The sequence below is a fragment of the Podarcis muralis genome, chromosome 7 (genome assembly GCF_964188315.1).
Source record: "Podarcis muralis chromosome 7, rPodMur119.hap1.1, whole genome shotgun sequence".
NCBI lineage: Eukaryota > Metazoa > Chordata > Lepidosauria > Squamata > Lacertidae > Podarcis > Podarcis muralis.
The window spans coordinates 2,085,355-2,106,589 of NC_135661.1; the positions used below are offsets into that span (position 1 = coordinate 2,085,355).

Consider the following 21,235-nt stretch of genomic DNA (forward strand, 5'->3'; position numbering starts at 1 on the left):
GGCATGGATGCCAGTGGAGGCATTGCACACAGCTAGATGGAAGCCACTCCGTCTGCTCTGCTGTGGGGCAGCTGCTCAAGGCTCTCCTCTCCCCACCCGCAGGGCCGCCGACCGTCTCAGTGGTGCCAAAGGGCCCCGTGCAATTGAAGGTGGGCAAATCCATCAGCCTGGACTGCCTGGGGGCAGGTGAGCCCCGGGCCCTGGTGCGCTGGAGCAAGGTGGGCGTCCGGCAGAAGGTGGAACACCAGACCGTGATGCCGCTGGACAGCCGGGCTGTGCTGCAGGTGAGTCGCAGGTGACACATTGTCCGCAGAGCAAGGGAGCAGGAGGAGGGGCCTAGTATATATGCACTGGGGATATATGTGGAGCCTCCGGGATCAGGAGCAATGTACCTTAGAGTGTCGGTTTCTGGGGGCTGGGAGCAAGCAGCGGGGAGGGTTCTGTTGCTGGCGGGCTTCCCAGAGACATCTTGGTGGACCAGATGACATGGCGATGGCCGCTGGCCACAATGGCTGTGCTCTGTGTCCACAGCTAGCAATGCTTCTGAATCCTGGTTGCTAGAAACTGCAGGAGGAGAGTTGTTCTTGTGCTCGAATCCTGCTTGCGGGCATCTGCTTGGCCACTGTGAGAACAGGGGGGTTGGGCAAAATGGGCCCTTGGCCGGATCCAGCAGGTCTCTTACGTTCTTACGGGCCAAAAAAGGGGCTTGTTTTGGGTCCAAAGGCAGCCGTGGCCCCATTCCTCGATTTGAAACACACACACCCATACTGTTTCCGCTCCAGATCTCATCCGCGAAGCTTGAAGATGCTGGCACTTATGTCTGCATGGCGCAGAACCCCCTGGGGACGGCGGAAGCGCAGGTGGAATTGCTTGTGGAGGCCGTGCATGGGAGACCGGGCGCACCTGAGATTCATGCGAACCCGACGCAGACCGTAGTTGCCGGGCAGACGGCTCGGCTCCATTGTTCTGCCACAGGTGGGTGGGGGGCCTTTTCCAGCCCAAGGTCCCTTGGAGGAATCTCTCCCCCCACCTTGGGGAGGGGAAGGAGCCTTCGTATTCCAATAGTGGCCGTGGTCAGAGACAACCAGTGGTCAGAGCAGCAGGTGGGACTCTGAGCCTTCGCACAGTCAGGGGCTTATTTCCTTTTAATTAAATGAGATTTGCATGCCGCTTAACTTTGAATGCAGCCTCTGAGCAGTTTGCGAGGGACGCAGAGTAGCGCACAGAAACATTTGGTAAAAAATCAGCCTCAGGAACAAGTGTATGTGGCAAGGAGACACAGAAGAGTCTTAATAATAATAACAAATTTTTATTTATATCCCGCCCTCCCCAGCCAAAGCTGGGCTCAGGGCGGCTAACAACAAACAGAATAATCCAACACTCTAAAAACATTCATTATAAAGTTAATTAAAATCAAATTAATGGCAACCATTAAGCAACATTCTGTGCAGATTGCCAGAGGAGGGGGTCAGGCTGCGCCCTGACCAAAGGCCTGGTGGAACAGCTCTGTCTTGCAGGCCCTGCGGAAAGATGTCAGGTCCTGCAGGGCCCTAGTCTCTTGGGATAAGTAAAGGATTGGGATAAGTAAAGGATTGGGATTGGACTTTGTAACTTTAGACGAAACAAAAGAGAGAGGGGTTGTATTATATATAAAAGCCAAATTTGACCCAAAGCAGTTATTTAAGGACAGGGGAAGAATAATTGTAGTACAGATAACAGTACAAGGTGAGAAAATAATAATAGATGGAATATATGCACCAAATGAGAGAAAATTGGAATTTTATAGAATGTTAAAAGAAAAACTATTTGAATACATGGCCTAGAAGATAATACTAATGGGAGATATAAATAGGGTAGTCTCTCTAGATAGGAATAGGACTATAAGAAAAACTGACTCAAAGGAAGGGAGACTACCCACAACTTCCTTCACAATGTTGGAAAATGTTAACCTGATTGATATACAGTGGTACCTTGGTTTATGAACTTAATCCGTTCCAGAAGTCTGTGCTTAAACCAAAGTGTTCTTAAACCAAGGCATGCTTTCCCGTAGCAGTGGGGAACTCAATTTACAAATGGAACACACTCAACAGGAAGCAAAACATGTTCTTATTCCAAGGCAAAGTTCACAAACCAAAACACCTACTTCCAGGTTTGCAGCGTTCTTAATCCAAGTTGTTCATAAACTAAACTGTTCTTAAACCAAGGTACCACTGTATGGAGATTTAAACATCCACTGGACAGAAAATTCACGTTCTTCTCTGAACCACATCAGTCCAGTGGAAAAAATAACTCGAGATGGACGTCTGGAGAATTATCAGTATATGTCAAAAAAGTAGACATATTACCAAGGACACTTTCGGATCATAACCCAGTATTACTTGAACTAAGAGGAGAAAAAAGCACTCCATTTAGATGGAGAATAAATGAAGGCATTTTAGAAGCAAAAAAATCAGAAAAAGCCCTGTTATAATTTTATACTTGTAAAATCAAATAAAGCTGTCTGTGGACAAACGCCAGCTCCCTTGGCCTGAAAGGCGAGATGAGTGCCGCAATCCCATAGTCGCCTTTGACTGGGCTTAACAATCCAGAAATCCTTTACCTTTTTTTTTTAACCTTTACACACTGCCTACTGCTAGCCACATTCAGCATTTCAGGGCCAAGGCAAGGCAGATTTCCTCATTCTGGGTTTTTTTCTCCTGTTCATGGAAGCATAGAATTGCATAGAGTTGGAAGGGACCCAAAGGTGATCTCGTCCGACGTCTTGCAGTGCAGGAATCGCAGCTGACCCTAACCTGCAGCTAACCATTGCTCTCTCCATCCCAGGCAACCCCTCTCCGACCATCCACTGGTCCAAGCTGAGGGCCCCCTTGCCCTGGCAGCATCAGATCGTGAACGACACCCTCGTCATCCCCCGGGCAGCCCAGCAGGACTCCGGGCAATACATCTGCAACGCCACCAACACCGCCGGCTTCACAGAGGCCTTCATCATGCTGGATGTGGAAGGTGAGGGAAGGAGGGAGGGAGCGGGCAAAGTTAGGGCACCCTGCTAAGGAACTGGCCCTATTCTGAGCGCTGCATAATGCTCATCGCACATGGGTGAGAAGCCATTCTTGTAGCGTGGCAGCAGCACCCGAACTCTGGAACTCCCTGCCTGCTGACATCAGGTGGACACCTTCGCAGTACTCCTTTTGGTGCCAGCTAAAAACACTTACGTTTAGGAAATTGCCTCTATGGATAAGTAGAACACTGCAGGTATTTTCATCTGGTTTTTAAGCTTACCACTGATTTTCATCCTTGTCTGTGTGTGTGTGTGTGTGTGTGTGTGTGTGTGTGTTCTTTTAAAAATGTTTTAAACTGTATATAACTGATAATTTGATTGTTTTATCCTTTTTTATTTTAAAAAATTATATAAATTAATTAATAACCCCCCCAAAAAGAAAAGAATCCTGGGAACTTGGGGGTGATTTTTTTTTTTTGAAGGGGTGCAGAGAATTGTAACTCTGTGGAGGTGAGGATAAACTACTGCTCCCAGCCTTCTTCGCAGGGGTCGATGTGCTTTACACGTGTGGTTGTTTTGTCAAAGATGACCCATTTGAATTAATAAACCCAAATTTACCATTATTCATGTTTATTAACTTCAGTGGTTCTGCTGTTGAGTAGAACGGGCGTTACTATTATTAGTGATATTTTAATAGTTGTTTATACCCGTTTTTAACTGACATTTTCATTTTTCATGGTGTCATTCTTTTATAAAGCGCTTTGAGGTTTTCTTCTTGCAATCAAGCGGCATATGAGCTTCATGAAATGCAGCGCATAGTTAACCTGTTTCTCCAAAGCCTAACGAAACCTCTTTGATCAAGCAATATATAAATTATATGAAATAAAAATAAAATGAGTGCTGGAGCCTGTCTGCCGAGAGGCACCTGGAAACAATACCCTAAAAAAGAGCAGGGGGCTGTTTAACCCAGAGAACTTTCTGCTCTTCTCTCCCCCCCTCCCCTTCCCAGCGCCACCGTACGCCACCACCCTTCCGGACTCGGTGTCGGTGCAGGCGGGCGAGGTGGTGCAGCTGCAGTGCCTGGCTCACGGCACGCCCCCTCTGCGCTATGAGTGGACCAAGGCCAACAGCAGCCTCCCCGGGCACGCCACGGTGCGCGAGAGCGTCCTCCACATCAGCCCGGCCGCCCCCCACGATTCGGGCGCCTACCTCTGCCGCGTGAGCAACCAGGTGGGATCAGCCGAGGCCGTGGCCCACGTCCGAGTGCAAGGTGAGGACATGGGGAAGGTTCAACGGTGGTGCAGCCAGGAGGGAAAGGGTGGAGGCTGTGGACAAGGTGCTTGTCTGAAGGAAATCCTTTTTCACTCCGATCCGTGTCGGGCAGATCCATGCCATACATTCAACGCACACTCAAATCCACATGGATGGTCCCAGAGAATCCTGGGAGCTGTAGTTTTTTAAGGGTGCCACAAATAACTGTTTTGTGGTGGGTGGGTGGGTGGGTGGGGGAAATCCCCATGGCTCCCAAGAGCCCTCTGCACTTGTGTAATGGCACTTCCCCAAATAAGTGCTGTGCAAGTCCTGTTGTGATGAAAACAGTTGGAAGCTTGCTATCAAGCCCAAAACGCAGGACCGCAATACCTCACGGACCGCCTCTTTCCATTTGAACCTACCTGGACCCTGAGATCATCTTCTGAGGCCCTCCTTCGTGTGCCTCCTTCTTGAGAGGTCCAGAGGGTGGCAATATGAGAACGGGGCCTTCTCTGCAGTGGCTCTCCGTCTGTGGAATGCTCTCCCCAGGGAAGTTCACCTGGCGCCTTCATTATACACTTTTAGGCACCAGGCAAAAATATTCCTTTTTAACCAGGCCTTTTATTGATCTGATTGACATCCTATACCCTTTTAAAATGTGGCTGATGAGAGAAGCTGATTCCAGACTTGTGGGGCCACCATGGACAAGGCCCCTCTCTAGGCCCCTCTCGGTGTCTCTGGCAAGAGTCGGGAGCTTCATTCTGTCTTCCTCTTCTCCCCACACAGGTGCAGCTGGAGGACCTCTTTCCATCCAGGTCACCCCACGGAGAGACACGAAGGCTGTGGGGGGCACAGCAGAGTTTGCGTGTTCTGTTGTTTCTGGAGACCCCCGAGCACGGTTGGAGTGGTCCAAGGAGGATGGGGAGCTGCCTCCTCAACACACCATCCGCAACGGCGTGCTTCGGTAAGGAGAGCAGATGGTACTGAGCCCAATGGGCCAATGGGCCAATTCTGTACGAGGCAGAGTGCATCTGGGGGGTGCCCTGGGAAGGATGGAGGGTGAACAGGACCGAGGGGTATGCCACTGTTGACGGACAGCTGAGCTAGACCAGAGTCCTTTTGGGAACTATAGGGACAGAATTACCCAAACTGTACAGAAAATTATTCGTGTATGCTACTGCAGCGGCAAGAATGTTACTTGCCCCAAAATGGAAAGAAGCAGAAGTCCCAGCAAAGGAAGAATGGATAAAAAACTTATGCAATATGCAGAAATGGCAAAACATTTTTTTAATAATAATTTTTTTGGTTTTACAAAATAAATCACACATTTATCACAATTAAATTTTGAAATAGAACAAGATTCTTCCAAATCTTAGGACTTCCCTTCTCCATGGGTCCTATAAATATCTTAATCAGCTGCATATTATATTTCATCCGAATTATAGTCCTGCAATATATCCAAAGTCTTTGCAACATTTCAGGAGTTACTCAAAGCCTGCCAAAGAGTTCAAGTGTTTACGGTGTTCTTTCAAATACATTTAATATTTATCCCATTCTCTGTTGAAGTTTTGGTCCTCCTGATTCCTCCCCAGTCAATCTAAACTTGCCGGAAAAATAAGAAATCAAGAAAACAACAAACTTTTTATAAAAGAATGGAAATGGTTTCTTGAATATTTACAGATAAATTGTAAACAGATGAGAAAATCGGCAGGATTATTGTAATAACCTGCGGTTTTTATAAGATTATATATTTAAGGAAAATGAATAAATGAACAGATTAAGTTAATTTGGATATGCAGGAGATATAAAAAATAAATTTAAGGAACCGCAGAGAGAGGGGGAAGGAAGTCATGTTTTGAAATGTCAAAATGATTGTAAAATTAGTGAAGCGTATAAATCTGAAATGCATGAATGGAATTTTTAAAAAGAGCTAGACCAGAGTCTAGTGACTCTCGCTGCTTCCCTGCAGAATCGAGAAGCTGGATCGGGGGTGCCAAGGTGTCTACATTTGCCGAGCCACCAGCTACTCTGAGGTGGCTGAGGACAGGACCATGCTGACCGTGCAGGGTAAGTCGGAGTGGGCAGCCACCGACTGAAAGGCCTTGCTCTCTACTACTCCCTTGGAGGCAATGGCTCCCTTGAGTGCAGTCCATCTCCCCCTAACCCCACATGCAAAGGTGTTGGGGGGGCAGCAGTCAGCCACTAAGCTGCAGAAAAATCCCGGTATCCCAGTTACTAGACTGCTGTTGTGCATTTTAAATACAGTTGTACCTTTGATCCCGAATGCCTTGCAACTCGAACGTTTTGGCTCCCAAATGCCGCAAACCCGGAAGTGAGTGTTCCGGTTTGCAAACATTCTTTGGAACCTGAACATTCAATATGGCTTCTGGAAGCTTCCTGCAGCCAATCAGAAGCTGCACTTTGGTTTCCAAACGTTTTGGACGTCAAATGGACTTCCGGAAGTGATTCCGTTCAACTTCCAAGGTACCACTGTACATGCTGGCAGAGCAACAGTGGTTCTGCTGGAAAAAAGGGGGTGGGGGGCGACTCTTCCCCCTCCAGCTCTCCATCAGAGAGAAGCTGGTCTGCCACAGAATGCATTCCCCAGTCCTCGTCTTCAGACCATTCCTTGACATCAGGCCATATTCCAGCTTATCTCTAAAGAAGGGGAAGGGAAGAGGTTTGGCAATGGGTCCATCCCCACAATTGCCATCCTGGTGTGGAACTGAAGCATTAATTCCCTGCGCTGCATAGCGAGGGGGGGGTCTTATAATCACAGATTCATAGAATTGTGAAGTTGGAAGGGACCCTGAGAGTCGTTTGGTTCCACCCCCTGCAATGCAGGAATCAGGACCACCTCCTGCTGTGAGAGAATGCTTTCATCCCCATGGGTGCCAGTCTATTGCCTAATAATAATAATAATAATAATTTATTATATATACCCTACCCGTCTGGCTGGGTTTCCCCAGCCACTCTGGGCGGCTCCCAACGGAATATTAAAAACACAATAAAAGATCAAACATTAAAAACTTATTTATGCAGCTGTTGTAATTTAGATATTATCTTATATTTTATGCAAGGGAATCATTGGGAATTTCGGTTATTATGTATATATGTTAAGTTTCAATAAAGATCGGGGGGGGGGGCTTCCCTAAACAGGGCTGCCTTCAGATGTCTTCTAAAGGTTGTATAGTTGTTTATTTCCTTGGCATCTGATGGGAGGGCATTCCACAGGATGGGCGCCACCACCGAGAAGGCCCTCTGCCTGGTTCCCTGTAACCTCACTTCTCACAGGGAGGCAACCGCCACAAGGCCCTCGGAGCTGGACCTCCGTGTCCAAGCTGGACGATGGGGGTGGAGACGCTCCTTCAGGTATACTGGGCCGAGACCTTGAGGATCCGCTGACCTCTCCCTGTCTGCCCCCCTCTCCTCAGCACTGCCCAAGGTGATGATCAACATCCGGACGTCGGTGCAGACCGTGCTGGTGGGCAACGCCGTGGAGTTTGAGTGCCTGGCCTTTGGGGACCCAAAGCCACAGGTCACGTGGAGCAAGGTGGGCGGGCGGCTGCGCCCAGGGGTGCTGGCAAGTGGCAGCATGGTGAAGATTGAGCGCGTGGAGCAGGCGGACGCCGGGCAGTACCGCTGCACGGCCACCAACGATGTCGGCACAGTCCAGTCCCACGTCATCCTCCACGTCCAATGTAAGTACCAGCAGGGCGAATGCACCCCTCGTTTCTCTCTCCTCCCTCCAGGTTAGCAAACCTGCTTCTTCTCTCTCCTACAGCTGTGCCCCAGATTGCTGCAGCCCAGCCAGAAGTGAAAGAGGTCTCCGCTGGGTCTAAGGTGGTCTTCCCTTGCTCGGCTTCCGGTTTCCCTGTGCCAGATATCACCTGGACCAAGGTAACTCTCCAGAGGGGCAGGGAGCCCTTCTGTGGGCTTTGCCCACCAAGAAGGGCCCGGCGGCTGACGACATGTGACGCCGTTGTCTATTTTATTTGTTGCATTTATTTCCCGCCATTTCTCCTCCAAGGAGCTCGAAGGTGGCACGCATGGTTCCCTCCCCCCTTTTATTCTCAAAACAAGTTTGGTTAAGGCTGCAAGGCAGTGACTGGCCCCCAAGGTCTCCCAGTTGTGTTTTGTGGCCGAGGGGAGGATTTGAACCCAGATCTTTTCCCGTCCTAGTCCCCCGACAACCCTGTGAGGTAGGTTAGGCTAAAAGAAGGTTGAAACCAAGTGAGAGTCATGGCTGAGGGGGGGATATGGACCCTAGTCTCCCAGGTCCTAGTTCAGAAATAACCACAACACCACACTATCTCCATGTGCTTTCTGTAGTAACTGGTGATCTTTTTTTAAAAAAAGTCTTGTGTAGCTTAGTATCGGTTTGATCATATAACGCTAATCCTGGCACAACTACACTGGCTGCCAATTAATTTCCGGGCCCCAATTCAAAGTGCTGGTTTTTGCCTATATACCCTTCACAGCTCAGGACCTCAATACCTCAAGGTACCTCTTTTTAGTTCTTTGTATGTTTATAAGCAAAATGAGATAAATAATGATAAGGCAGACAAGGGAAAAGGCAGAGAGTCTCCTGGGTTTGTGGGGAAGAGCGAGAACAGCCTCTGGGGAGAGCAGCAAGATGGCGCACACGGCAAAGGAAGGGTGAACTGAGAAGGCTCAGTTGCTGGGCTGCCTTGCAAGGCAGGCTGTGCCCTGCGGGAAGAGCCTGCTGAGGGTTTTGGGGGCCGCTTCTGTGTTCCAGCTGGAAGGAGACCTCCCCAAGGAGGTCCGTGTGGAGAGCAACGTCCTGACCATCCCGTCCGCTCGCCCCGAGGACACTGGCATTTATGTCTGCACGGCATCTAACCGGCAAGGGAAGGTGACGGCTTTCTCCATGCTCAAAGTGCGCGGTGAGTTCAGCAGGCCGGTCTCTTCTCCCTCCGAAATCAGTTTCTCTGCCGCCGCCGCCCAAACCATGGGAGGAATATTCAGAAAGGGGACAGGCAGTTGCTGATCTCCAGAGTTTGACCTGGAGAAATCTCCCTCTGGGGCTCTCCAGTTGTGAGAGGGGAATGTCCTCTCTTTCCCCTTCCCCTTCTGGTTGTGGGGACTGTGCCTTGAATAGCCACAGCTGGGGTGGAACCGGGCAGTGGTATTTTTCTAGAAAAAGAGGTGTCGGAGCTCACCATGAAAGGCTCTCTTATCATGACAACGGTGCCCATCTGAAAGGCATCAGAACTTACTTCTGGTGAGTTCCAGGTGCAAAAAAAGAGCCTTGCCCGGGCTGTTGCTTCCTGCCTCCTAGCCTGGTGGCGGCTGCTGGTTCGAATCCTGCTGGGACTTCTGCGCAGGGGGGAAAGGGTCCCCGCTCAGCTGCATGCAGAAAGCCCCAGTTTCAACACTTGAACACCTCCAGTTTAAAGGAGCATGGGTATCTGGGCAGGGGGGAAGCACCCCAGAAGGCTGCTGCCAGTCAGAGAAGGCAGCATTGGGCAATATTGGGCAATATTGGGCAATGATGCAACCTGGCATGGTGGCAGTAGTGGGATTTCCTGTGGCTAAAGTGGACCAAATAGGTAGCCGGCAATTCCTCAAATTGAAAGGATAAGGGAGCTGGGAAATTGCGGCAGCTGCCCAGTCCTCTGACCCCCTGCCCTTCCTCTGCTTGTAGAGCGGGTGGTGCCATATTTCACCCAGAATCCTCAGTCCTTCCTTGTCCTGCCGACCATGAAAGACGCCTACAAAACATTCGCGATCGAGATCACCTTCCGACCGGACACTCCTGACGGTAAGCGCAGGTGCTGGGGCAGGTGGGGAGGCCTTTGGGGGCAGGACTGCTGTGTGTCGTCCCCCCTCAAATGTAGGCACTCCAGAGCTTCCCCACAAGTACAGTATACAATAGGGCTGCCATATTGGGATTTCAGAGGCGAAATTGACATCCGGGAGGGATTTCCGAAATGCAGCGTTTTGTCCTGGATCAATCGAAAAGTGGCGTTTTTTGAAACAATTTTGGGGTGCCCTGGTTTTTACTTTTTGAAATATGGCTATCCTAGTATATGAGCTCCTTGGTCCTTTTTTGGGTGCAACCAGCCGCCTTTCTCCTTGCTGGCAGAGGCCCGAGCGCTCTCTTTGCTGGGAATCTCTCTCTCAACACTCTCGTTTTCCCTCTTGCCTTTCCTCCCAACTCGTCTTACCTTTCTCTCCATCTCTCTTCCTCTCTCTCTCCTCTACACCTCTTCCTCCCCCTTCGTCTCTACTCCCTCCTTTCCCCTACCTCTCCAGCTCTCATGCTTTACTCAGGTAAGTCTCGTTTCTGCTGGGCTGCCGCTTCCTTTTTAGCCAGTCCTAGACGCCTCCCTTAACCCTTGCGGCGATGGAGCCTCGTGCCCGCGTGTGTGTTGTGAAAAGTGTGCCCCTTGGCAAACTAACTATTCCACTGGTGGAGCTGTGTCTTCACTCAGGAGCCCTCCCGGCCCCTGTCCACCTGCTCACCGATCCGCCTAACGCCTTGCCAGCCAGGCTGCTTCTTTTGAGGCCCTGCCTAACCCCAGTTCCTTGCCCAGGCAGGTGGGACATTCTCCCTTCCTTACCAGGAAGCAGAACTGTGTTGCATCCCAGGGACAGGAAGCCCAGGTGGATCTTGGCCTCCTCTTGTTGCGCCGTGGGGGCCGCCTGCCGTGCTGCGGGTTTGGGTGCCAAAGGGAGCTGGTGGGCGCCAGCTTTTGTGGCTCGTCCACAAATAGGCCACTTGCGTGGGTGGCAATGGAGGGCTCTGAGCACTGCATGGAACTGGGGACCTCGGCCAGGCTGCCTTTCCCAGGCGTCGGAGGCTGGCTTGGCTGCAAGGAGCTCCCTGGTGCTGAAGCTGTGAGCTGAGCAAACCCATGCCCCACGGAGACCGCTCGCTCACCTTCCTTTGTGCTTTTGGCAGGGATGCTGGTATACAATGGGCAGAAGAAGAACACAGGCACGGACTTCGTGTCCTTTGGACTGGTTGGGGGCCGGCCGGAGCTCAGGTGAGAGGCTGTGGGTCCTTATCTCAGCACCCTCTTTCTGGCTGGGTGTCAGTTCTAGCCTCAACCCAGAGCTGTGAGACGTGGGCCTCCAAAGTGGCCTGCGCCAAAATGGTCCAGCTTGCCGCTTGCCGAAGGGGTCTTGCAAGGCATGCCAGGGCCTAATGGAGTGGGCGGGAGCCGAGGCAGTTTTGACTCTCCTGATCTGTCTTGGCATTGCAGGTTTGACGCTGGCTCTGGCATGGCCACCATCCGGCACCCTTCCATCATCAAGCTGGGCGAATTCCACACCATCCGGCTGTACCGCAACCTCACCCAGGGCTCTCTCGTTTTGGACAACCACCCTCCCGTCAACGGCACGTCCCAGGTGAGTGGCAGGCTCCAGGTGGAGAGGGTAGGGGCGGCTTCTCCCACCTGTGGGAAATCTCTCTGGCATGTGGCTGCTGAAAGGGGCAGCGTTCTTAGCCAGGGCAGGCGCTCATGCTGCTGGGCGCCTTCACCCCATCTGGGGGTCTGAGCTCTGCATTCTGTACTTGCCAGTGGCTACTGAACCAGGCCCAAAGGCGTTGGGTACTGGGAGCAGGATGGCAAGCAGGGCCAAGATGGAGCAGCGCCCTGCAAACTGGTGTTTCCTGTTGGAGACCCACTTTTGCTAGGTTTACATTTCTGTGTTATGGACTGGATGAGAGCCAACAAACTGAAGCTCAATCCAGATAAGACAGAGGCACTGTTAGTGGGTGGTTCTCTAGACCAAATAGATGGGAGCTTGCCTGCTCTTGATGGGGTTGCACTTCCTCTGAAGGAGCAGGTTCACAGCTTGGGGATACTCCTAGGTCCTTTGCTGTTGCTCGAGGCTCAGGTGGCCTCAGTGACACAGAGTGCCTTCCATCAGCTTCAGCTGGTGGCCCAGCTATGCCTAACTACTATTGTCTATGTTCTGGTAAACTCAAGGTTAGATTAGTGCAATGCGTTATAGGTAGGGCTGCCTCTGAAGACAGTCCGGAAACTTCAGCTAGTGCAGAATTCAGTGGCCAGGTTGCTCACCAGAGCAAGATGGTTTGAGCATATTACACCGATCCTGGTCCGACTGCACTGGCTACCAATTAGTTTCCTGGCCCAATTCAAAGTGCTGGTTCTGACCTATAAAGCCTTAAACGGCTCAGGACCACAATACCTCAAGGACCGCCTCTTCCCATATGAACCTACCCGGATCCTGAGATCATCTTCTGAGGCCCTCCTTCATGTGCCTCCTCCTCGAGAGGTCCAGAGGGTGGCAACACAAGAACGGGGCCTTCTTTGCAATGGCTCCCCGTCTGTGGAATGCTCTCCCCAGGGAAGTTCGCCTGGTGCCTTCATTACACACCTTTCGGTGCCAGGCAAAAAAGTTCCTTTTTTAACCAGGCCTTTGGTTGATCTGATTTACATCCTATGCCCTTTTAAAATGTGGCACTTTTCGGGTCGGGGGGCTATTGAGTTGTTATTTTTATTTTTATTATGTATTTTGTGGTTTTATATCTTGATTTTATTCTGTGAACTGCCCTGAGACCCCTGGATATAGGGTGGTATAATAATAATAGTAATAATAATAATAATAATAATAATAATAATAGTAATAATAATAATAATAATAATAATAATAATAATAATAATAATAATAATAATAATTCTTCCCTAGGGCAAATTCCAAGGTCTGGACCTCAACGAGGGGCTGTACCTTGGCGGGTATCCCAACTATGCTGCTACTGCAAAGACAGGCCTGACCAGCGGTTTCATTGGTGAGAGCTACACAGAGTCATAGAATTGTAAGGTTGGAAGTGAGTCCCTCAAGGGTCATCTAGTGCAGTGTTTCCCAACCTTGTGCCTCCAGCTGTTTTTGGACTACAATTCCCATCATCCCTTGCCACTGGTCTTGCTAGTCAGGGATGATGGGAGTTGTAGTTCAAAAACAGCTGGAGGCACAAGGTTGGGAAACACTGATCTAGTGCAGCCCCCCTAAGGTGCATGAATCACAGCTGAAGGGTCCCTGACAAAGTTTCATCCAGCCTCTGGCTGAAAACCTCCAATGAAGGAGAGACCACCACCTTCTGAGGACAAAGCGGCCAGTATATGCACGGGGGTTTCTGTGATCTGTGGCAGGTGGCCGGGCTGGGTTTTGAGTGCACCTGGGCAGGACGTCCCAAGAATGACAGCATCAGGGACCGCACTGAGGAGGAATGGTGGGAGCCACTCCCTCCCCTGCTCCTGCTCCTGAATCTTCCCAGGAGTAGGAGGACAGTATAGATTTGGAACAGTGGTTTGCCGAGGGGCACAGTTCAGAAGGCAGAAGCTGGGAAATACTGGATGGGGAACAGCTAGGAGAAGAAACACTAGAAAAGAGAAGGTTAACAGATTCACAGTCATTGGACATCATTCCTTCGCTCAGCCTAAGGTGGTGAAGAGCTCAGAAAGTCTCAGAACAGAAAGCACAGAGGGTACAAGCTTAGATTAAAAGACGTACGAGTGATGTAGATTAATACGGGCGGAAGGGGGTATGATCCTTAATTAGGAGCACCGCTGTTTCTAGGAGATGTGTTCTTTGTTCTCTCCCTGTGATTATTAAAGTTTCTAACTGGTAAGGCATTCCTTTCTTTGATCTTCTTATCTGCTGCTACGGGGGGAGGAAGCCAATTCCCTGAAGTCTGACAGACAGCTGCATAAAAAAAGCTACCCCACTGGCCCCCAGGTAGCCAGCACCTTTGGGGAGTGGCTGGCTTCCCTTTTCCCCTATAGGTTGTCTCCCTAAATAACAGGTGCGGGCAGTGGTAGAAAAGGGGTGCTCGCTAAACGGTTGCATTTGAACCTTTTGGAGGGATAAAACGAATGCAAGTCGGCATGCACTGTTTTTCAACCCTCCCGTTTTCTTCCAAGCAAGCAACATCCCTGTGAGGTGGGTGGATTAGGCAAAGGGCCACAGGCAGTGAGGTGCAGGAATCAGGGTTGCCCCATTCTGAGCCCCCCCCCCCACCAACCACAGCATCCCCACTGGCTCTCCCCATTTATATGAGCAGTGGGGGGGGTGTCCCAAGATGTACAGCTACCTAACACAGAGGCCTTGCCAGCTCACCCCTGCTTCGTCGGCACATCTTTTCGCTCCTACTGATTCCTCCCTCGCCCCTACCGCCAATCTCTCCCGCAACCTCCCATCGGCTCGCTCTCCTTCCCCTCTTAGGATGCGTTCGGCAGCTGATCATCCAAGGGAAGGAAGTTATCTTCAAAGACTTTGACCTGCAAGCTCACGGCGTCTCCAACTGCCCCACCTGCCAGGACCGTCCGTGTCAGGTAAGCTCTCGGCATGTGTGCAGCCTCTGCATTTTATAGAGGGGAGCAGAATTCGGCCTCGTTGCTCACTGCATTCCCCGTGGCCAGCCCTGGTTGGACACGGCAGGTGATTGGAATAATTATAGAGTGTTTGTAGTGAGGGAGGAGGGGAAAGGAGATTGTTAGCCACTTTGAGACTCCTTCGGGTAGTGATAAAGCGGGATATCAAATTCAAACTCTTTTCTTCTTTTCCTTCCTTCCTTCCTTCCTTCCTTCCTTCCTTTCTACCCCGCCCATCTGGCTGGGTTTCCCCAGCCACTCTGGGCGGCTTCCAACAGAATATTAAAAACATGATAAGTCATCAAACATTAAAAACGTCCCTAACCAGAGCTGCCTTCAGATGTCTTCTAAAAGTCAGATAGTTGTTTATTTCCTTGACATCTGATGGGAGGGTGTTCCACAGGGCAGGTGCCACCACCAAGAAGGCCCACTGCCTGGTTCCCTGTAGCCTCGCTTCTCGCAGGGAGGGAACCTCCAGAAGGCCCTCAGAGCTGGACCTCCGTGTCTGGGCTGAACGATGGTGGTGGAGACGCTCCTTCAGGTATACTGGGTCGAGGCCGTTTAGGGCTTTCGAGGTCAGCACTGACACTTTGAATTGTGCTCGGAAACGTACTGGGAGCCAATGAAGGTCTTTCAGGACCAGTGTTATGTGGTCTCGGCTGCCAGTCTACCAGATTTTCCCTTCTCTCCCCTTGGCAGAATGGAGGCGTCTGCAGGGACTCGGAGAGCAGCAGCTATGTGTGCGAGTGCCCACAGGGATTTGCTGGAAGCAACTGCGAACACCCCCAGGCCCTACGCTGCCATCCAGGTAAGGTGCACCGGCTGTCCCTGTTTCCATGTGGCGCATCACGTGGCAGGGACAAGACTGGGCGTCCTTTAGGAGGAAGGGCCGTGGCTCAGGGGCACGTCATTTGCTTGGCATGCAGAAGGCCCCAGGTTCGGTCCTCAGCAGTATCTTCTGGTAGGGCTGAAACCTTTGGGAGCCACTGCAGAGCAAGGCTGACATTTTTATTTATTAGGAAATTGGTTTTAAACTGTTTTAATGATGGACTTTTTATAATTTTATTTTTTCATTTTTTCAAAGTAATAATAATAAAAAAGAATAAAAATGTGCACCCCACCCCTGAGACCATTCCATCATAGCTCCCCAACCTACCAAAATTTCAACATCTCTTGCGATGTTCCATTTCCATTTTAATAGTACAAATTCTACACACCTTCCATATCTCCTCAAAATCATTCTTCCTGCATATTCCCCGTCTTACCTTAATAGCATGTGCTAATTTATCATTAATGATGTACATTAGGGTTAGGTTAACCCCTAACCCTAACCACTTTAAGGGCAGATAATAGCAATAATTAATGGACAATACTGAGCTAGATGGTTTGATTCTGGGGGTGGGTCCTGCAGATTTGCACCTCCCACCCTTTTCTGACATGGACCCACTTTGGATGCTGACGTAGAAGGACCAGTGGCCTGATTCTGTATATGGCAGCTTCCTAAGTTCAGGGGGCAGACAGGGAACCCTGACTCCCGGCCCTCTGCCTGTCAGGATGCTGTCCGCGGTTCCCGGCTGGTTGCCCAGGAAAGTATAAAGACAAGGGAAAGTTTCTTAACATCCTTTTTCATTTCAAACTTTACAGAAAGGGGCTATAGAACCCTGCCTCTTGGATAATGGTGTTGTCCTGAGTGAATCTCCACCTGCCCATCTCTCCAACAGCTTCCTCATTCGTCGTCGTCATCACCTCTTCTACGGGTGCTGCTACGTGCCCTCTGTCTTTGAGCTCTTTGCTCCCCTACTTTTAAAGCTCGCCGGGTTCTGGGAGATGGAGGGTCTGGAATGCTCTCTAATGACAGTGTGTCAGCCGGGTGTTGTTCTGTCTCTCCCATGATTTCCCAGCTTTTCCCCTCAACTGCCTCTGAGCTGCGACCACAGATCAATCTATACTGTCTTCCTCTTCTTCCTCCCTGGAAGGGTCAGGATTTGAGGCGGTCTCCTCTATTCCTTCTCTGCCCAGTCCCTGACACTGCCGCCCAGAGTCTTACCAAATGACCCTCCCTTCCCTCACAGAGGCCTGCGGTCCCGACGCCACCTGTGTTAACCGAGCCACTGGGCAAGGCTACACTTGCCGCTGCCTCCTTGGGAAATACGGAGAGAAGTGCATGGACGGTGAGTAAGGCAGACACGCTGCCCCCCCCCATGGCCAGGGCAAAGCCTGAGCAAAGTCCCAGGCTGACCCCCCCACCACCCTCCTCTTTGCTGCAGGCACCACGGTGACCGTGCCCTATTTCCACGGGGGCGATGCCTTCATCTCCTACCCTCCGCTCACAAACATCCACTACGAGCTGCGCGTGGACCTTGAGATCAAGCCGCTGTCCCCCGATGGCCTCATCCTCTTCAGCGGCGGAGATGGCTCCCCCGTGGCAGATTTTGTCTCGCTCAGCATGGTCAACGGGCACTTGGAGTTCCGCTATGAACTGGGCTCAGGTAATGAATCCACTCCCTGTTGCTAACAACAGATACCCGAAAGGCCGCCTCTTTCCCAGCAGCGCCTCTCGGGTGCTGGGATCTGCCCTCTTGGTGGTTGTCCTCAGAGGCTTAAGGGGTACAGGACAGGGCCTTCTCTGCAGCAGCCCCTGAGCAGTGGGAACTCCCTCCTGGCACCTTCATTGTGCAGCTTCCAGCAAATGCTGATGACTCCAGCCTGTTTTTGACCCTCAAGGTGTATGTTTTGAGAACCCAGCTTATTTTCATGGCCGTTAATTTGTTTTAAACTGTTTTTTTAGTATTGTTTTGAACTTGCCCTGAGACCTTAGGGCATAGGGCGGATAATAAAATAATGATGATAATTCGTAATAGTAAAAAAAAAAGGGGGGGGGAGTTCCCAGGCTGTCTAAGGATATGTGTCCGCTATCTGTTCTCCAACTCCTACTCCTCCTCTCATTACAGTGGTACCTCTGGTTATGAACCTAAATCGTTCCGGAGGTCCGTTCTTAACTGGAGGTACCACTTTAGCTAATGGGGCCACCATGACGCCACCACTGTGCAATTTCTGTTCTCATCTTGAGGTAAAGTTCTTGACCCGATGTGCTACCTCTGGGTCAGCGGAGTCTGTAACCCGAAGTGTTTGTAACCCGAGGTGTTTGTAACCCGAGGTACCACCGTACCTCAAAACTTGGTAGTTTTTTCTGTCCTGTCGTAAATTAGTCCTGTCTCAGTCTCTTCTTGCAGCTATTGGAGAAAGGGGGGGCGATTCTTCCCACTCCCCCTCCTTTTCAGAAAGAGGCAGAGGAGAAGGAGGGGTCATTTCCCAACCCTCCTCCACAGACCAGTCCCAAACACATACCATATTTTTCCATGTATAAGACGCCTGCTAACCAACAGCCACCGCCAATCACCGCAGCCCCGGCAAATCAACAGCAGCCCTTGCCACAGCCACCAACAAATTCACTGCTGACAATCTCCTGCTTGCGGCAGAAACCAATCCCCCGTCCAAACACTGCGCTATCCGTGTCTAAGAAAGCCCCAATTTTTGACATTATTTTTCTCAGGAAAAAAACCTCATCTTATACACGGAAAAGTACGGTACATTCTTAACTTTCGGGGTATGTGAGACGGGCCGGTTGTTGCAGGGAGAATCTTCCCCCAGCTGCAGAAGCCAAACTCACGTTCCCGGCCCTCTTTTAGGAACGGCCGTCCTTCGGAGCGCAAAGCCCCTAGAGCTGGAACAGTGGCACAGGATAACGGCCGAGCGGCTGAACAAAGACGGCACTCTGCAGGTGAACGATGAGCGGCCGGTCAAGAGGTCCTCACCAGGCAAAAGCCAGGGCCTGAACCTCCGCACTTCCATGTACCTGGGGGGCATCGACTATTCCGTCAGGCTGCCGGCAGCTGCCAACATCTCCAGCCACTTCTACGGGTGCATTGGGGAGGTGAGCAACTGGGGGGCGCGACGGCAGTAGGGAGAGGAGCTGCCTGTTTCCTTTCCCTGTTTTGTGGTGGACAGTCCACACTTCCTCCTTGGAAGAGAAGGGGGCAGGAGGAAGGGAAGGGGCTGGCCGGCAAGATCCATGCACTCTGACTGGAAGCTGAAGCTGTTTGCGTCTTCCCACCCCAGGTCTCGATCAACGGGAAGAAGGTGGACATTTCGTACAGCTTCCTGGAGAGCCGCAGCATCTCGCAGTGCTTTGACAGCTCCCCTTGCGACCGCAGGCCCTGCCTGCACGGTGGCAAGTGCTTGCTGACGGGCGAGTACGAGTTCCAGTGCCTGTGTCTGGACGGCTACAAAGGTGAGAGCGCCACAAAGGGATGCGAGAGGGTATGACGCCCAGTAAAAAGTCTCTTGCGGTTTTTCCAGAGCTTCCCGGGGTTTCCCCCCACACATACCTTTTCCTCCGTGCTTCCCAGCAAGAGGTCTACACCTTAAAGCTCCATTTTAGCCCTCTCTTTATTGCTCTGGAGCTTTCCCTGCGAAAACCTGCTCTTTAAAGCTGATTCGGAGCCAAGGGCAATCCATGAAAAAGCCAAATACAGTGGTACCTTGGTTCTCAAACACCTTGGTACTCGAGCAACTTGGAACCCAAACACTGCAAGCCCGGAAGTAAGTATTCAGGTTTGCGAACTTTTTTCGGTAGCTGAACGTGCTCCGTTTTGAGTGTTACGCATCCAATTTGAGTGCCGCGCTTCCATTTTGAGTGTTACGCTGAGGTCAGTCTGTTTTTGCTGTTTATTTTGCATTTTTGTTTTCGTGGTTCTTTTGTTTTTGTGACTGTGTGGAACCCAGTTCAGTTACTGAATGATTGATTGTGTGACTGCAGTACATTGTTTATTGCTTTCATTTCATGGATCCATGGTCTCGTTAGATAGTAAAATTCATGTTAAATGGGTGTTTTTGGGGTTGCTTTTAAAAGTCTGGAACGGATGAAACCATTTTGCATTACTTTCTGTGGAAAAGTGTGCCATGATTTTGGAACGCTTTGGTTTTGGAACGGATTTCCGGAACAGATTAAGTTTGAGAACGAAGGTAGCTGTTTGTTCCAGATCAGCTTTAAAGAGTGAGTTTTCACAGGGAAAGCTCCGGAGCAAAAAAGAAAGGAAAAAGGTGCTCAGACATGGAGCTTTAAAGTGAAGACCTGTTGCTTAGAAAGAGTGGGGCTAAAGATAAGTGTGGTTAAGCCTTTAGTCTTGCGCATCATGCAAGTCCGCCCTCGCCCATCTCTCCCTCTCCATGCTCTTTACAACAGTGTGTTTCTCTCTCGCTCTCTTCAGGGGAGCGCTGCGAGGTGTCTGAGGTCCGGTGCCAGCTCCAGCAGCCCTGCCTCCATGGGGGCATCTGCAAAGACACAGCGTGCGTCTGCCCTCCTGGCTTCCTGGGATTATACTGTGAACACGGTAAGTCTGAGGATGATGGCTGGCTAGAGCTGCAGAGGCAAACTGCCTCCTCCGCCGCTGTCACCCCGGAAGAAAGTTGTCTTCTGCTGTGTAAAGCGAGTGCCTGTTTCTCTGCCACGCAGATGCATCGCAGCACCAGTCAAATACCGAGTGGACACCCGAGGGCAGCGGAGGAAATGGTACGTCTCAGGACCCCTCTTTGCGCCACCTGCTTCTGCTTCTTCTGGGGTGAAGATCCTGCTTTGCAGACAAAGTCCTGACTGGGACCTAAGGAGGATGTCTCTTGTAGTGAAGCCACTTCAGATAACCATGTCATCCGGGCAGAAGATGCATGGATGATCCAAAGCCATTTGACACTTCCAGAAAACCAGTTCAGCTTCTCTTTTTCCCTTTTTAAATTTGTTTACAGTCGTGCCCCGCAAGACGAATGCCTCGCAAGACGGAAAACCCGCTAGACGAAAGGGTTTTCCGTTTCTGAGTTGCTTCGCAAGACGATTTTCCCTATGGGCTTGCTTCGCAAGACAAAACATCTTGCTAGTCTTGCGTTTTTTCTCTCGCTCCCCCCCCCCCTTTTTCTAAGCCGCTAAGCCGCTAAGCCGCTAATAGCCTTTTAGCAGCTAGGCTGCTAATCCTTTAATAGCCGCTAAACCGCTAATAGCGCTAATCCTCTTAGCCGCTAATAGGGTTGCTTCGCAAGACGAAAAAACCGCTAGACGAAGAGAATCGCGGAACGGATTCTTTTCGTCTTGCGAGGCACCACTGTATTTGGTTTTACAATCACATATCCAATGAATATATAACATAAAAACAAGATGCCAAGGAATCTCCTGGACTTCCCTCCTTTCCTTTATGGGTCCTATTGATAGTCCTTTCCAGTGCTTTTTTTTCTGTTCCGCATACCCCTAGACATTTTGCGAATCTAAGTTTGCCCTCATTGAGGGGTAGTATTTCAATATGAGTAGGAAAACAAGAGTACCCCTATTTATTTATTTTTTTGGGGGGGGAGCACTTGTCCTTTCCTCCAGCATCTTTTATAATAATCCAAATCTTTTACGTCTCCATTAAACTACAAGTGTTCTTCCAGTCCTGCTAACAGTTTTAACTGCTTACAATGGTTTTTAAGATAAATTATACATTTCCCCCATTCCTTGTTGAAATTTTGGTCTTCCCGGTTACTGATTCTTCTGGTCATTTTTGCCATTTCTGCAAACTTAATCTGCCATTCA

General features: G+C 50.4%; 1 protein-coding gene across 1 annotated transcript in view; it reads left to right on the plus strand.

Moving 5' to 3' along the window:
* The window catches only part of LOC114602821 (basement membrane-specific heparan sulfate proteoglycan core protein), a 154,075-nt gene that overhangs the window by 121,092 nt on the left and 11,748 nt on the right, over nucleotides 1–21,235 (plus strand). Inside the window, exons 73-93 of the mRNA XM_077930990.1 lie at nucleotides 103–284; nucleotides 783–975; nucleotides 2,824–3,003; nucleotides 4,008–4,268; nucleotides 5,036–5,213; nucleotides 6,219–6,316; nucleotides 7,684–7,950; nucleotides 8,034–8,149; nucleotides 9,009–9,156; nucleotides 9,918–10,034; nucleotides 11,178–11,262; nucleotides 11,482–11,626; nucleotides 12,935–13,034; nucleotides 14,468–14,577; nucleotides 15,316–15,424; nucleotides 16,689–16,787; nucleotides 16,884–17,105; nucleotides 18,306–18,550; nucleotides 18,736–18,907; nucleotides 19,887–20,009; nucleotides 20,132–20,188. Of these exons, the coding sequence (XP_077787116.1) occupies nucleotides 103–284; nucleotides 783–975; nucleotides 2,824–3,003; nucleotides 4,008–4,268; nucleotides 5,036–5,213; nucleotides 6,219–6,316; nucleotides 7,684–7,950; nucleotides 8,034–8,149; nucleotides 9,009–9,156; nucleotides 9,918–10,034; nucleotides 11,178–11,262; nucleotides 11,482–11,626; nucleotides 12,935–13,034; nucleotides 14,468–14,577; nucleotides 15,316–15,424; nucleotides 16,689–16,787; nucleotides 16,884–17,105; nucleotides 18,306–18,550; nucleotides 18,736–18,907; nucleotides 19,887–20,009; nucleotides 20,132–20,188 (3,207 nt within the window). The remainder of the gene's footprint in view (nucleotides 1–102; nucleotides 285–782; nucleotides 976–2,823; nucleotides 3,004–4,007; nucleotides 4,269–5,035; nucleotides 5,214–6,218; nucleotides 6,317–7,683; nucleotides 7,951–8,033; nucleotides 8,150–9,008; nucleotides 9,157–9,917; nucleotides 10,035–11,177; nucleotides 11,263–11,481; nucleotides 11,627–12,934; nucleotides 13,035–14,467; nucleotides 14,578–15,315; nucleotides 15,425–16,688; nucleotides 16,788–16,883; nucleotides 17,106–18,305; nucleotides 18,551–18,735; nucleotides 18,908–19,886; nucleotides 20,010–20,131; nucleotides 20,189–21,235) is intronic.